At 42.8% G+C, this 14,192-nt stretch overlaps 1 protein-coding gene across 2 annotated transcripts; it reads right to left on the reverse strand.

Annotated features, from left to right (window-relative positions):
• Positions 1 to 1,567: 1,567 nt before the first annotated feature.
• Positions 1,568 to 13,194, reverse strand: PGAM5 (PGAM family member 5, mitochondrial serine/threonine protein phosphatase). 2 transcript variants are annotated; one of them, XM_069794989.1, is made up of 6 exons: positions 12,852 to 13,194; positions 8,578 to 8,756; positions 7,018 to 7,143; positions 5,734 to 5,822; positions 5,281 to 5,411; positions 1,568 to 3,363 (listed from the first exon to the last, which is right to left on the reverse strand). In XM_069794989.1, exons 1-6 carry the CDS (start codon positions 13,127 to 13,129, stop codon positions 3,213 to 3,215), a joined length of 954 nt encoding a protein of 317 aa, XP_069651090.1. In that variant the 5' UTR covers positions 13,130 to 13,194; the 3' UTR covers positions 1,568 to 3,212. The 2 variants fall into 2 exon arrangements, with proteins under 2 accessions (XP_069651090.1, XP_069651089.1); XM_069794988.1 differs by having other exon boundaries at positions 5,281 to 5,414; positions 12,852 to 13,193.
• Between the last annotated feature and the right edge of the window lie 998 nt (positions 13,195 to 14,192).

Consider the following 14,192-nt stretch of genomic DNA (forward strand, 5'->3'; position numbering starts at 1 on the left):
AGTTTTGTTCTGTTTTTTTGTTTAAGTAATTTAATGTAAATGATGTCTTTGTCATTCTGGAGAAATTATTCAGATGATGAGTAACTGCCTAATACCATGGTAAAGCCAAATTCATGTGGCAAGTTACTGTGTGTGCAGCTGCTGTTCTCCACCCTGGTCCTTCTTGAGCTGTCATACAGTGACGTTGCCCTTTTGATAAGAGTTTGTTACAGAGCCAGGAGACCAATACTGACACTCCAGTACTTTTTTTCTTTTTGTCCTTTTTACCTTTATTATGCTTTGCTTTCTTTTTTTAATATTTAAATCTATATTACTGGTACGTACATGTAGAGACACACCATGCGCGCGCACACACACAGACACCCCCCCCCCCCCCCCCCCCCACCTACTCACTACACCACCAAACCCTTGCCTTTCACTTTGTAATTTTGTTTCAGTTGGGTCAAGAGAATTTTTTTAAGTGTTATATAATGTGCATTAATTAGTCCAGTTGTACTGCATCTTAAGAAGTCATTTTTCTAACAATGTATTTACTTCAGCTGTTAAAAAAAAATAGCAATTTATGTAGCGAGTTGATCATTCATGATTGTGAAGAAAGCTCTTTCACACTAAGCCTGTGGAGACACTTTAAATCAGATTGGTATTGCTTTAATTGTGTTTTCTTGGCCAAAAGTTCACTTACTTACAAAGGTGCAAAAGATTAGTTGTGGGTTTTTGTTTGGTTTTTTTTTTTAATTAGCCAAGTGTCATGTTAAAAATACAGACTTACCTTGCTTTCTATTAAAAAATAAATGAGTAGCTAAAAGTGTCACACTGTGTTTAATGTATGGGGCATGGTGGTAAGTAGCTGGGTTGATACCATGACATGGCAAATCACTGATTTGTCCAGACTTTGCACAACTACATGTATCTTTTTTGTATGTGTGTGTGTACACAATGACATTGGATTATGCCACTGAAGGCTTAAAGAACAGTCTCAAACTATTTAAGACAGGAACTATGACACTGTAAAAATTATGTACTTACTTACTTGATTTTAAATTTCATACCTTCTCCCTCACAACTTGAGTGTCACTGAAAATGTTGGCAATTCCTATACATGTGCAAAGAGGCATTGTGTGGCCTCTGGCTGCCCACCAAGAACTTAGTTATTGGCATGGGGGGGGTGTAGAAGGGTATGTATGATGCGAGAGGGTATATGTATGCACATACACAAATAAAAATGCACCGAATTTTCATCTTTCTTGCTTTGGTGCTCCTGTTCCATGTGGTGATGAGACAGCCCTGTAACTCCCAAAATGCCCAGCCTAGGGTACAGCAGTCCCTTCTTGTATACTACAGTCCTTGCACATATGTGTCTATAGGTGATGATAATTAACTCTGAGCTAGCTGCTCTCTCCAGTTTACCTTTCAGCTATTTGGAGTTTAAAAGGACAAAGCTGGTAAATGAGTTGTTTCCCCAGGCAACATGGGACACAAAGGCTGCTCAGCTGGCAGAAACACATGTCACTGTGCAGCGCTGCAGCCATACCTTCTACAGCAGGTATTCAACTGAAGAGACAAGACAGACAGACCAGTTATTTTATTCAAAACTTTTAAAAAGTTAATAGACAAAACCAGATAAATTATTCTCATTGCATCAATGAGAGATATGTCACAATGGTTTCCTCTTGCCCCACACAACAATCACGTTTTGTTCCCTGCTAGCCCCAGTTTCCTTAAATCATCCTGATGTAGCAGTCCTGTATCAAACAAGCCCTTCAACCTTGTCTCACTAGGTTGTGTGCCATGATTATGCTTCATACAGCTCTGAGAGGAGCAAGTTTAGGGCCTCATCCACATTCTTGGTGATAAGAGAACTTGTCAAATAAGCTAGTTAGTTATGTTTGCTGTCCTATAGTATGTGCTCTATCACCAAGACAGACTATGCACGTGGTGAAATTTTTCAACATTCCAGGTACTGAGCCACATTACTACACTGGTTCAGGTGCCTAGCAAACATCCTTAAGATGAAACACTCCGCTCAAAAAATGAAACCGAGTTCTCAGCCACCTGCATTTTTCCTAGAACAAGTCCAGCAGTGTCAGAGCTGTACAAAGAAGCCACTTACCACTTACTTACTTACTTAAAGCATTCTGCCTGACGTCTGTACTACACACTTGGCCTAGAACAACCATCCCACAGATCCTTTTTCACCATTCAGGCAACAGGAGTTCTAAGCAGCAGTTTGCTCCAATACTGCAGAACCTCTGACCTGAAATATGACTCCCTTGAACTCAGTCGTGTTATTTCTCTACTCTGAAAGCAAAGTATTAACAAATACAAATCAGTAGGAGAAAGCACTGAAAAATCTGAGTCATTAACTGGAAGCATTTTCAGAAGATGATTGCTGCTTTCCTTTCCTTCCATCTTACTGCTACAAACTCATCCGTACATCCTTCTACAGACAAAGTTTTAGTTAAAGGCTTTACGAGACTGAAAAACATTGTCAAAATAGCTTAAAGTACTTCCTGAGGATGGAGGAACACTTAGTATAAGCAGCAGTTAATTCTAGCACCACAGCTCTGAGGCAAATGTTTCTGGGTTTTTTTACCCTCTTTGCTTTATGCTTACAACCTCCAGGCACAGTTTACGTGAGCTTTTTGGGGGCAGAGGGGAACAATGACACAACATAAACATACATCCTCAACAGCTTACAGAAACTGAAGCCTTATCCCTTTGTCCTTGGAACAGCAAAATACCCTGTTTGTCATTTCTGCAGGAGTTGAAACAAGCTGCCTCGTCTTCAGTTTTAGCTGCAGTGTGATACAAGGCTGTTTCTTCCAGTTCCTACACCAATTGCTTTCCTGCACAAGAGAAGTAATACCCACAGGAACAAGCTTTGGTTATAGAAATTCATGGTGGGGTGGGGGTAAAGTCAGTGCTCTTGCAACCACAGAGCACACAGACATTCAATCTCTTTGTATTCCACAGCTCAGCTTTCAGTTTTGGGGAATACTTGAGGACTGGACAGCTTCAGGCTTACAAAGATTTCTTCTTTTCTGGACTGAAAGGCAGATATGAATATGTATGAAGGAGGCAAGGGGCTAAAGGACATTTTAAGACAGCATCACACCCCAACGTAACAGATAAAAATCTAGTGGTACCGTAGCTGAATGTACTAGTGCAAAGAGACTAGAGGCAGCTGCTGGACAGCCATCAGTTTTGCTCATTCAGGTGCGTGTGATTTTATCTGGAGGCATGAAACCTGTGTCACCCAGTGTTCGAAGTGCCACTCTTCCATTAGGACGTATCACCAAGTGAGTTATGCTACCATTGTTAAGAGACATTCGCAGCCAGCCTTCTGGGGGAAACTGCAATGCTCTATTAAAAAAAAAAAAGCATATATTATTAATTCATAAACAGTTACATTAACATGCCCTCACAGCATCGCCTTCTGTTCCAGATAAGGAAAACCAAAAACAACAACAAAAAGAAAATTGTTGGTCATTCTGCAGCTTGCATGCAAATGCTTCCACAGTCAGCCTTGGAAAAAATACTTTTCTTGTGGAATTGGTACAAAACCGCAGCATTGATAACTGGACCAGTGCCAACAATGCGCTGCATAAGCAGAGTCCAGCAGATGGATATGATTATTATAGACAGGATTAATTCAAATTGACAGGAGGTAGGAGCTCTAACGTAGTCATGTTGCTGGAAGCACTCTGAGCAACCTCGTAACAACCAGGACAACAGACAGCATAGGTTCAGGTTGGTCACTGAGCCAACTGCAGCACCACAAAACCCCACGCAGTTCAGGACAGGCAGAGAAGATGGCTCACCACGCCAATGGCCTCCTCCGCAGACCCAGGGCAAAAGTGGCAAACAAACAGCACGCTTACGCGCTATTTTAGCCTTACCAGCGTGGGTAGGTATGCAACAACAGCAGAGAAGAGGTAGTGAGATAGGATTCATTCTAGTTGCCTGCATGTGCCTATGGAAGAAATTCACTGGAACTGCTTTCCGTCAGCTGTATCGTTCCCCAGAAGCAGCAAGAAAAAGCACCTTGTGCCTTCTGTAGAAATACAGTATCACAGCTAGTCTCCAGCTATTCTAAAATTCCTAACTGAACAGCCTCAAGAGTTCAATCAGTTACTGTAAACAACTGGAGAAAATATGAAGTTGTCTCGAACATCTTTTGCCTCGAATACTGAGGAATAACTTGGTTTTGGCTATTATGACAGTCTTTTCAAAAGGCTAAGAAATTAAATAACAGCTACAGTCAAGCTAGATTCAAAAGGAACACTACATGGATTGTGTTCAATTGTGGTATCAGATAGCCTGGAATAGAAGGTACAGAAGAGAAGTTAAGAGAAAAGAAACCACAAAGAGAAAAAGTATGCAAGTATTTCAGAAAAAGCCTAGGTAGCAGCAAGATAATCTTTTTTGGCACAGGAAAGAATAGTCTGTTTACCTGATCAATAATTTTAAGTATAGCAATTTTGAAGAGCTCTAAAGCAGTCCACAGAGCAGACAGGCTAGCATTTAACTAGCTCAGCTAAATAAAGCTACCTGAAATTGTTGTAGGTATTGATCAGATTAAAGTTTAATCACATCTGTCCTGCTCAAGACAAATTATCTTACAGACAGTGCTTTGCTGAGAGGGAAGAAGAATAAAACAGACATAGCTGACTGGATACAGGGACAGGCAAAGATCCAGAACTGTTTTCTCCTTCATGAACAACCTCGATGTTAGCAGAAAGATCCACTCTCCCCTCTAATCCAATACTGGATGTTACTGCAAAACCACACTAATACAACTTGAACATAATACAAAAATTACCATTAGTAAAGAATTCCCAAAACTAAATCAATCTTTCATTATGTAAGATCAAATTCACGTCACCTCAAAAAAAGATGCATCCAGTCAGATGCTCTGTCTGTTGTCTTTTCCAACAGTCCACACAGGCATTATCCTCAGGTTTGTGAGAAGCAGAAGCATATGGTATTAAAGAGACCGTTCAGACGTACAAAACAGGTTTTGAGTCCCACCAATTTAGCTATTTTCACTGTAGAATTAAAATGAAAGTCTTCTAATTTTCAAATGTGTCCTGTATCTGGAAATTAATCCTGTGATAAAGTTGCAGAAGCAGCTGCTCACAATGCAGGCACTGATCTCCAACCACTTCAAATAAGCCAAATCAACACATTTCCTAGCTCAGCAGCGCCATAAACCAACACCATTTCAGTAAAACTAAGACCTTTTGAAGAACATGGATGAACGTGCAATCCAACACATACCTGCACACAATATAGCGGATCACGTTGGCATGGCAGACAAAGATCTCATAGCTGTCTTCTTCCTGCTTCGCGTCAGCTCTATGAATGAAGTTTCGAAAAGCAGCCTCAATTCGAGCTCCATCTTCGTAATACTGCTAATGGCACAGAGTTCAGAATTAAACACAGCTCAGAGCAACATGTGCCATTGTCTGCATTTGCAGATGGGCTGCATCTTCTAAACAGTTCTTCTTTACAGGGATACACACTTGAGGCTGAACTAATACTAAAGGATTGTAAGTTATTTTACCTGTTCTGCACACTTACCAGGGAGGAGAAAAGTATGCAATTATCCAAGTTCTATGATGAAAAGCATCAGCTCAGACACTGCAAGTTACTGCTACTGTCAATATAAGGTATATTAAAACACCCAAAACATAACAAGTAAAGAAAAAAAAAATTTAAGTATAAAGTTACCACAGCTTCTGGTTTCCAGTGAGAGACTGGAGGGTCTGGCTCTATAGGTGCTCCCTCTCTCAGCAGATCAGTACTGATTTTTTTGACTCCTGAAATATTAAAGACACATTCAGAAAGGAGTTGTTACTTCACATACCACTGCAAACAGGCCCGCAACTCTACAATCAATACATTTTTCATGTTTTCTTCAAAGAAGTCTTCATCTCCATCCTAAAGACCATTTTAGTCTACACATGGCCTATCAAGATGTGTGAATCTTTTCAACACAGCTGTTTTGTCATCAGCAAGAAAAAGCTTATTCCAACTGAGAACAGCCAGACCAGCCTGGCACAGCAAGTTGAGTGTTCCCAGTCTGCTACACTTTGAAGAAATGCATTCGCAAGGATGTTAATCTAAAGCTGTATGTCAGTTAATGCTTACTGCTAATTAATGCAAATTAATGTTAATAATATTAAATATAAGCTTATAAAATATTTTTATCTCTTACTCTGAGAAAGAAAAGAGGGTTGGGGGGGTTGTTTGTTTTAGGGTTTGGGGAGGTGTTTGAGTTTGTTTTGTTAGTTTTGGGTTTCTTTTTTTTTTTTAAGCAGCACATTTAAGCACATTTAAGAAAATAAACACAGAATGGCTAAGAGAACTCACTTTCAGCTTATTATCCGATTATCTGCTAAAATACCAGACAGAATTATCTATAGCCAAATATCTTTTAGTTTAGATTCTGGTATGTCTGAACAGCAGAAAAAAATCAACCAACCAACTGCAAACACAACCACCCAAAACCCATATAAACAAAGCAGCCAGGCACATTAAAAAATTCCTACACCTCTCTAAGTGTGTCACATCTTCCCCTGCACATAGGCTAGCATAGCATACAAGAAGGGCCTGTTACCTAACCCAGCAAGCATCACTCCAAGAACTGGAGTTTATGATCCTCTTCTCTCCTGTGCTATTGCCCCCCGAGACTGACGGCTGAGCCAATCCTGATAACCTGTGATAGTCTTTGCTTTACACAATGCGTAAGTGAAGAGTAACCAGCAGAGTTCTACGCAGCAGTACATACAGGTAGCAGCTCGTCACTCAGAGGGGCAGATCCCTCTTGTATTTTTAAAGATTAACTGGAAACACGCAGATTAGGGTTGTTAGGTTTTTTTATAAACATAGACATATTCACACAGGGCTGGAAGATGGCTAAATAACATCTCAACCTTAAGGACAAGCTTAGAATTCTACTGGAAGCAGTTTTAAGGATCAGAAGACCACAAAAAGTTAAGGAAAGTCACTTACCAGGGAGATGTTTGCTTATAATTTCAGTTGTTTCAGTTGCTCTAGTCATGGAGGAGTGGATAATCTGATCAAATTTTAATCCCAAGCTTGCCAGCCTGTGTCCAGTCAGTTCAGCCTGCTCTCGACCTTAAAAATTATATTCATTATATAAACTGGTGACACTCATGTAAGCACCTCACACGAACTACCAAAAAAGTTTTCCAGTAGACATAAAAGGTCTCCATCAATGTCAGTTTTTCTCCTTTCAAAAAGTAATTTGAAAACATTTTTACCAGAGTCACTACTTATTCAGATTAAGTTTATTGGCTGGACAATTTCAAGTTGTATTTCCATCGGCAGGAAAAATTACTTGGTTTGTTTTTGTTTGTTTGTTTGTTTAATTTATTTGAAAAAAAAAAAAAATCTAAAGTTATTCAGAGACTTTCACTAAAGTATTCAATATCCCTGCTAGCCCCATCCCAAGTGAGCCACTTCCAATAAAAGACAGTGCTGACCCAAGCCATCTGCCATCTCTGTTCAGGGAGCACAGAAGAGGAGACTCTGTCAAACAGATCCACTCAGACATGACAGGGCATTTTTCATAAAGGCACCACCGTCTTGGAACAGTTAAGAACCACAGCACTTGAACATCCTAGGGAAGGCTTTATTCCATCTTTCAGGTAGGTAGGTGAAAAGACAACAGACAGTGTAAGTAACTTACCCAAAGCACAGGATGAGACAGGATTAAGATTATACTTTGTTACCCGTTTAAGATAGCACCTTAGTCCTGAAATTAGCATTTCATTCCTATTTACATACTGGTGATTAAGACTTGGGGGGAAAAAAGGTGTTTATACTAAACATTTGGCACCAGACTTCCAAAACCTCAAGCAGCACTGCACAATAATAATTCTTCCCCCCTCAAAACAGTGTTGGCATACATATAATGAAAAAAGTGTCTGCTGCTTTTAAAGTACACTATTAAAAAAATACTACTAATTAACATTTGAGACCTAGTCACAGGATCAATGAATTAAGATTACACAGACTGAGATTATCCTCATTTCAGGTAACTGATTAGCAGTATTCCCAGAAACAGAGCTTAGTAGCAAAAGTGAAATGTATTTAATTATAAACACTCCAACTGAAAGTCGGGGTAATATTTTTTTTTTTTTTAATATATAGAAATCAGCAAGTCAACTAACAGAAACACAAGCCACCTTTTAAGAGAAACCTATCCCAAAGTTTGTCATGGAGCTAAGTTTGAAAGCCTTAGCCCTGGTGAATTATGTCAGCTAGCATGAAAATTTGCTCAAGCAACCTTGAGATAATTGGAAATTTCCTTTGTGAAGTTTCTCTAAAACTGAGCGTGTTTAGAACTCTGTAAAGCGAGTTATAATGTTTGGATTTAGAGGATCAAAAATGGAAAAACCCAAACTTACTCATGACAGCGTTCTGCCACAAAGGATCCAGAAAGTAGGTAAGGTTTGGCAGCGAGACCCAGAACAGAGCTGAGTTACTGACCTGTACTCAAAACAATTTTCTGAAAAGGCAAAGTATGATGCTTCTAGTAATACATACCAAGTGGGGTCAGAGTTCTGTCTTTATCAGCCCGGCCATCCAAATTATATTGAGAATGACGGATAAGGAATATGTGCCTGGTGGCTTTTGCTTTGCAGTGATCCAAGCGTGAGGCAAGTTCTTCTTCCCCAGTTTCTTCATTTTTCTTTTTGAGGTTGATAAGAGCCAGTGGTTCACGTCTAAACAAACACATTTAAAACACCACTTTTAGACAGGGGAGACTAAAAGGCAGAGGAATTTTACAGATGGGTAGTCTTGCCTTATTTCTAGATATAGCTGAAGTACTAAAATTGACTATTTAGCCATTTGTATCGCAAAACTGATTCAAACCATTGTGTGAGAGCTATAAATAAAAGTCTGTATTACAAAAAAGTTAATGCCTTAGGTTAAAAGGTAACTGACACAGATAAATTTGCTGTTTAGTGACAGCCACCTCTCAATTAATCCTTGGGGAAAAAAAAAAAAGCAACAAACACAACAGAAAAAATTAAATCCTAATGCAAACAGATGGTGTACAGTAAAACATACAAAAGCTACAGTCCGCCTGGACAAGAAGATTATAAACACTAGCAGAGACTTTATATTTGAACTCCTGTCAATTCAATAGTTGCTCTTGGGATTTTCACTGACTGTCACAGGTATAATGGTAGGCTTTTTGACAAGAAAAAATAACCATGAATGATACCCCAGAAAAGAGGAAGAGGTGTTGATTGATCATAAAGGAAATAAAATGTTCCATATCTAGAAGGCCCTGTGATAACACCTACAAAATTTGCACTTTTATCAACCACATTTACATCAAATGACTAACTGCCCCCACTCCCCAATATCCTAGAAAGACTTCAACTTTCTGCAGTGCACATTGCGAATTATTTTGTGCTTTAAACTAGGTCACATCAGGTCTCTCCTGTAACACTCTTATTTTTCAGCCTGGAGTGTTTGTTTATCCTTTCATCTTTTTAATCACTTTCTCCCCTCATGCCACTTTAATCTTCCTTCCATTTTGTCACACTGCACACTACTCTCCCTTTCTGCATACCACAACGTGCCCTCCTGCACATCACCCAGACAGTTGATGGGTGTCCTCAAGAGGACACCAGGCACAGAGGATCTTCCCCTCCCTCCCCCAGGATCACATATTAGTGCCACAGATTTCCCACTGCTGACACCAACACTGCACTATCATCATCAACCCTGTCCAAATCTTCCACAGATTAGTCTTCTGGTCCCCTCTCTGCACTGATCCTCTACCACATTAATACAAATCCTTTTGCTATGTCTCTCCACCTCAGAGCATAAATCCTTTCCCTTGATCTCATACCTAAAGAACAGTTAATTTATTTAATTCACACCAGACCTCAATTCTTCCATTATTATAATTAAACTTGTTTCTTCTTTTTTTTATAGATTTTTTTTTAATCAAGAATATAATTTTTATTCAGTTTGAGACAAAGTAGTTTGGTCATAGAAAACTGCTGCTTCACATACCTATTTCTACAGTTCACAGCAAGACTGGCTTTAAAAAGCCCTGCATCCATTTTGCTTTAGTAAAGACGTGATTTCTATTGAATAACGAGGATCAACACATTCCTTAAGCTGTTAACAAAGTTCAGCAAGGCATTAAAAATGAAACAATAGTCCAAGAACAACAAGAAGTTCCATTGCTATTTCACAGGATACTTTTGATTCAGCAGAAACTACATTGCTGGAAAGATGTATTGGGAAAACAGACAAAATGTCTGAAAAATTCAAGCACATTTGTAAAGTAACATAGGTATTAATTCATCCTATGGCAGAACACACAACAAGAAATGCCTGAGTGAAAGCCCTGCCCTCTCCTCTCCAGCACCTCTGAAGTTACTGGATGGTAACGCGCACTTTGAAAAGCAACAGATGCTTTAACAAGTCATGAGTAGATAACCAAGCTTAACAATATTTTTAGCATAAGCTAGTTTTAGAAAGTTTATGAGCAGGAACACTTTTAATACTGCTAAGACTTAAGCAGGTTCTTTTAGGTTGCCAAAACTCAGAAGCTGAAAAATGCAGCTTTCCGCATTCCCTTTAAAAAAAAAAAAATTCACCCGAGATCGTAGCTAGACAGAACTTTGCTAAAAAGCAATGGCAACGCCGGGGACCATCTTTAAACCTAATTATAACAAAAGTATCACTTAATCCATGACAGTGCCCTTTTCACCTTCCTTCCAGGAAGCCCTGCATGTCACTGAAACATATCAGTCAGCCTGACAAATACTTTAGTTCTTGTAACATACTTCAAAATCCAGATATTTCTACTTTTATTTCTAATAAAACTATTTGCAAGAACCACTCCGAAAAAAATATAGGAAGGTAGTTGAACCCCAGAAATTTAGCCAATAATTCAAAGCTTTTTTTTCTCCCTCCTACACCAAGCTTTCCAGTTAACAGAAGCTTAATTAGAACAGCTTTCAGATATTTTACATGAATGAAACTATATCTAGTCTTATCTAAGAATTGAGCTGTACAATTCCTGTGCAGGTGGCATAGACCAAAGCAACACCCTAGGTCTAGCATCATATGAGATCAATAGGAAGTTTGAAAACAAGATACTTGCATTCTTTTGTTCAAACTTGAAAAGCCATCAGTTGTTAAGAATATTACAACAGTCTGGTTATTTGCTCAGAACTTGACTTTGTAAATCATTCCCCACCCTCCCCCCACCCCCAAAGAGAAGTGGTCAGATGCTTTGTGTATAAGCTATTTAACAACTTCACATATTAAGTGTTTCTGCCAACATCATCCAAAAATCAAAATTAAGACTTCAACCAGGTATAGCCAAAGCCATACCACACCAACTGGTAGGCACCAAGAAACAGAAAACTAGAATTGATCTGTGATAATGTATTTACGTATTACACTTCCACTGTTTGTACGCTATGATGAATGGTGATAGGAAGTGTTATCTAGCTATATTTGTTCAGGCAATTGTGACAGAACAATCTCTACCTCCTGAATTGGTTAAAAAAAAAAAAGTTACAAGAGTCCAAAAGTCCTTTAGAACCCTTTAAGAAAAACAACCATTTAGCAGAATCAGAAAGGCCTGGATCTCCAGTTAAACAAGTAGCTTTAGCACCTCTCTCAATGTAACTGTGTAACCGGGTATAATCTTATTTAATGAAAGTTTTACTTTTATAATTAGGGTGTACATAGCCCTATTTATATGAGCCTTTGATTCTGTAGCATCTCAAAAATCAAAACAGGATGCATTATACAATAAAGATCTGTTAGTGCTTAAGTTTGGATTTACTATGATTAAACTGGAGCCTGACATAAGCGTCCCTGGGGAGATAATTCTACCAGACGGAAGCTAAATGAGCCAAAGCTCAATACAGTATTTGCAAATTGTAATTAAAGAATCAGAAAAAAATGTAGTTAACCCTTGGGCGAACGTATTTCAACACCATGAAGAACACAACTAAGTTAGGTTCAAAGCAACATTACCTTTACAAGGATTTAAGAACACTAACTTGCAGTTCACGATCAACACAAGCAGTAGGCCTAATACATGCCTAGCACGTGCAAGCGTTTTTAGTCCACAAGGGTGCTGTTATTGAACAGAAACATCTTGGCACAGACATAAAGCAACACTGGTATATGGTTAACACCATGCTGAAAAAACAGGCACCTCTTCTACACAGCACTCACACTTATCACCAGCCTAAGGCTTGGCAATCTCACTGGATGAAAGCACTAGAATAAGGGATCCGCACACCTTGACAGTGGGGAAAGTCTCTGAACTGAAGACAGACGCAGGGAAGGCATCTCTTCAGAGTACTCGGGCGCTCCGGAACGCCAAGAATTTTCAAGAACATTCAAGAATTTCAACTGCGTTCCGCTCTGAAGAGTTCACCACCTCACATTTCACCTGGAAACGAGTCCTGCGGACTCTCGACTCCTGATCACCACAGCGCGCCTCAGCCGCGGGCGGGGGACGCCGGCTCCGTGAGGGCGAGGCGGGCCGGGCCGGGCCGGGCCGGGGGGTGCCGGGGGGGTGCCCGGGTCTCCCCTTCCCCCCTTCCCGTCAGAGGGGCGCTCGCCCCCAGCCCTGATCCGGCGGACAGCGGTTGCTCCACGCACGGCTCGGACGGGAGGGGTTTAAGGGCAGCTCCCGCCGCCTCCCCCGCGGCGGGGGCCGTGAGGGGGTCCCCGCGGGCCCCTCACCTCAGCCGCCGCCGCCGCCCAGGAGCGGGGTCCCTCCCCGGCCAGGCGGGGGAGGGAGACCCCGCCAGCGCACCCACCTGTCCCAGTTGCTGTCCCAGTAGCCGCCGGTCCCGGCGGGTCTCTCGATCCAGCCGGGAGCCGGCGGGCAGGAGGCGGCGGCGGCTGCGGCGGGCGGCAGCAGCAGCAAACCCGGCGGCGCCGCAGAAGCGGGGGGAACGGCGGCGGCAGAGCCCCCCGGGCGCGGCTCGGCGTCGCCGCCGCGGGCCGGCTGCTTGCCTACGGCGACGGCGGAGAAGAGGACGGAGCCGCCGGCCAGCCCGCAGGCGGCCAGCGCCAAGGCGCGGCGGAACGACATGGCGCGGGCAGCGGTCCGCGTGCCCCTTCAGCCCCGGCGCCGCCCGCCGAGCGCGCCGCCCCGCCCCGGACGGAGCGCGGCGTGGGGCAAGATTCCTCCGCGAAGGCTGCCGGAGCGGAGCGGAGCGGAGCGGGGGAAGGCCGGGGCGTCTGGGCGCTGCGCTAAACCCCGGCCCAGCCCGCCCCGCTCAGCCCCTCCTCGTCGCGGAGGGGGGCGAGCCCTTCTCGCTCAGCCGAGGGGGTTCTGAGGCACCCGGGCGGTGCCTGGGAACTCGAGCCCGCCTCACGCGGGGGGGGGCCGGGCCTCGGGCCTGTCCCTCCGGGCAGCCCGAGCTCAGCCTCCCTCAGCCGGGCTGCTCCGGGCTCAAGTCGGAGACCTGGGCAGCAGGCTGAGGGGGCTGATCCTGCCTGGCCGGTCGAAAACGGACTTCTGCCCCAGCCGGGTCACTGGGAGCCCCCGGAGAGGGGGGGCAGGGAGGTTACTTCCAGCCCTGCCTGGTTTTAACCACCTAACGCAGGTGTGAGCGCTCCCCGGCACGAACGAACGGGAGGTTGCAGCTCTTACGGGTAGAGCGTGCGTCATATTTAGTTATAAGCCCTGAGCTGACTTGCACTGGCATCAATCGCTTCCAGTCAGCATTGGGTTCCTGGCACTGGAAAGCGGGAACCTGGGTTTTGGGGAGCACAAGCGGTCACCAGTCAGCCGGTCTCAGCAGAGCCGAGCTGGCTTACACCAGGGCTGAGTCCCCACCTCGTACAAAGGAGCAGCGTCGTGCCCTGCCTTGCCTGAACGCTGCTCCTCGCTTCACAAGGAGACTTCTTCCAGAAGCAAGACCTCAGTTTAGCTCCACCAGCATTTGCATTGTGCAGAAGGAACTATGTGGTCAAACTGGAACGTTAATTACCCGTAGATCAGCAATGGTACCGTCCCAATAACCTCACAACTGAAGCCCTGGGGAGAGAAGCAGAACAGAGCCCCTTTTTTCTGAGCTGACGTCCAAAATTCAGCACTGATTTCTACCCGTTAAATTCAGCGGTTTGCAAATGGTGACAGAAATGCTACT

This window comes from Haliaeetus albicilla, chromosome 10, assembly GCF_947461875.1.
Source record: "Haliaeetus albicilla chromosome 10, bHalAlb1.1, whole genome shotgun sequence".
Taxonomy (NCBI): domain Eukaryota; kingdom Metazoa; phylum Chordata; class Aves; order Accipitriformes; family Accipitridae; genus Haliaeetus; species Haliaeetus albicilla.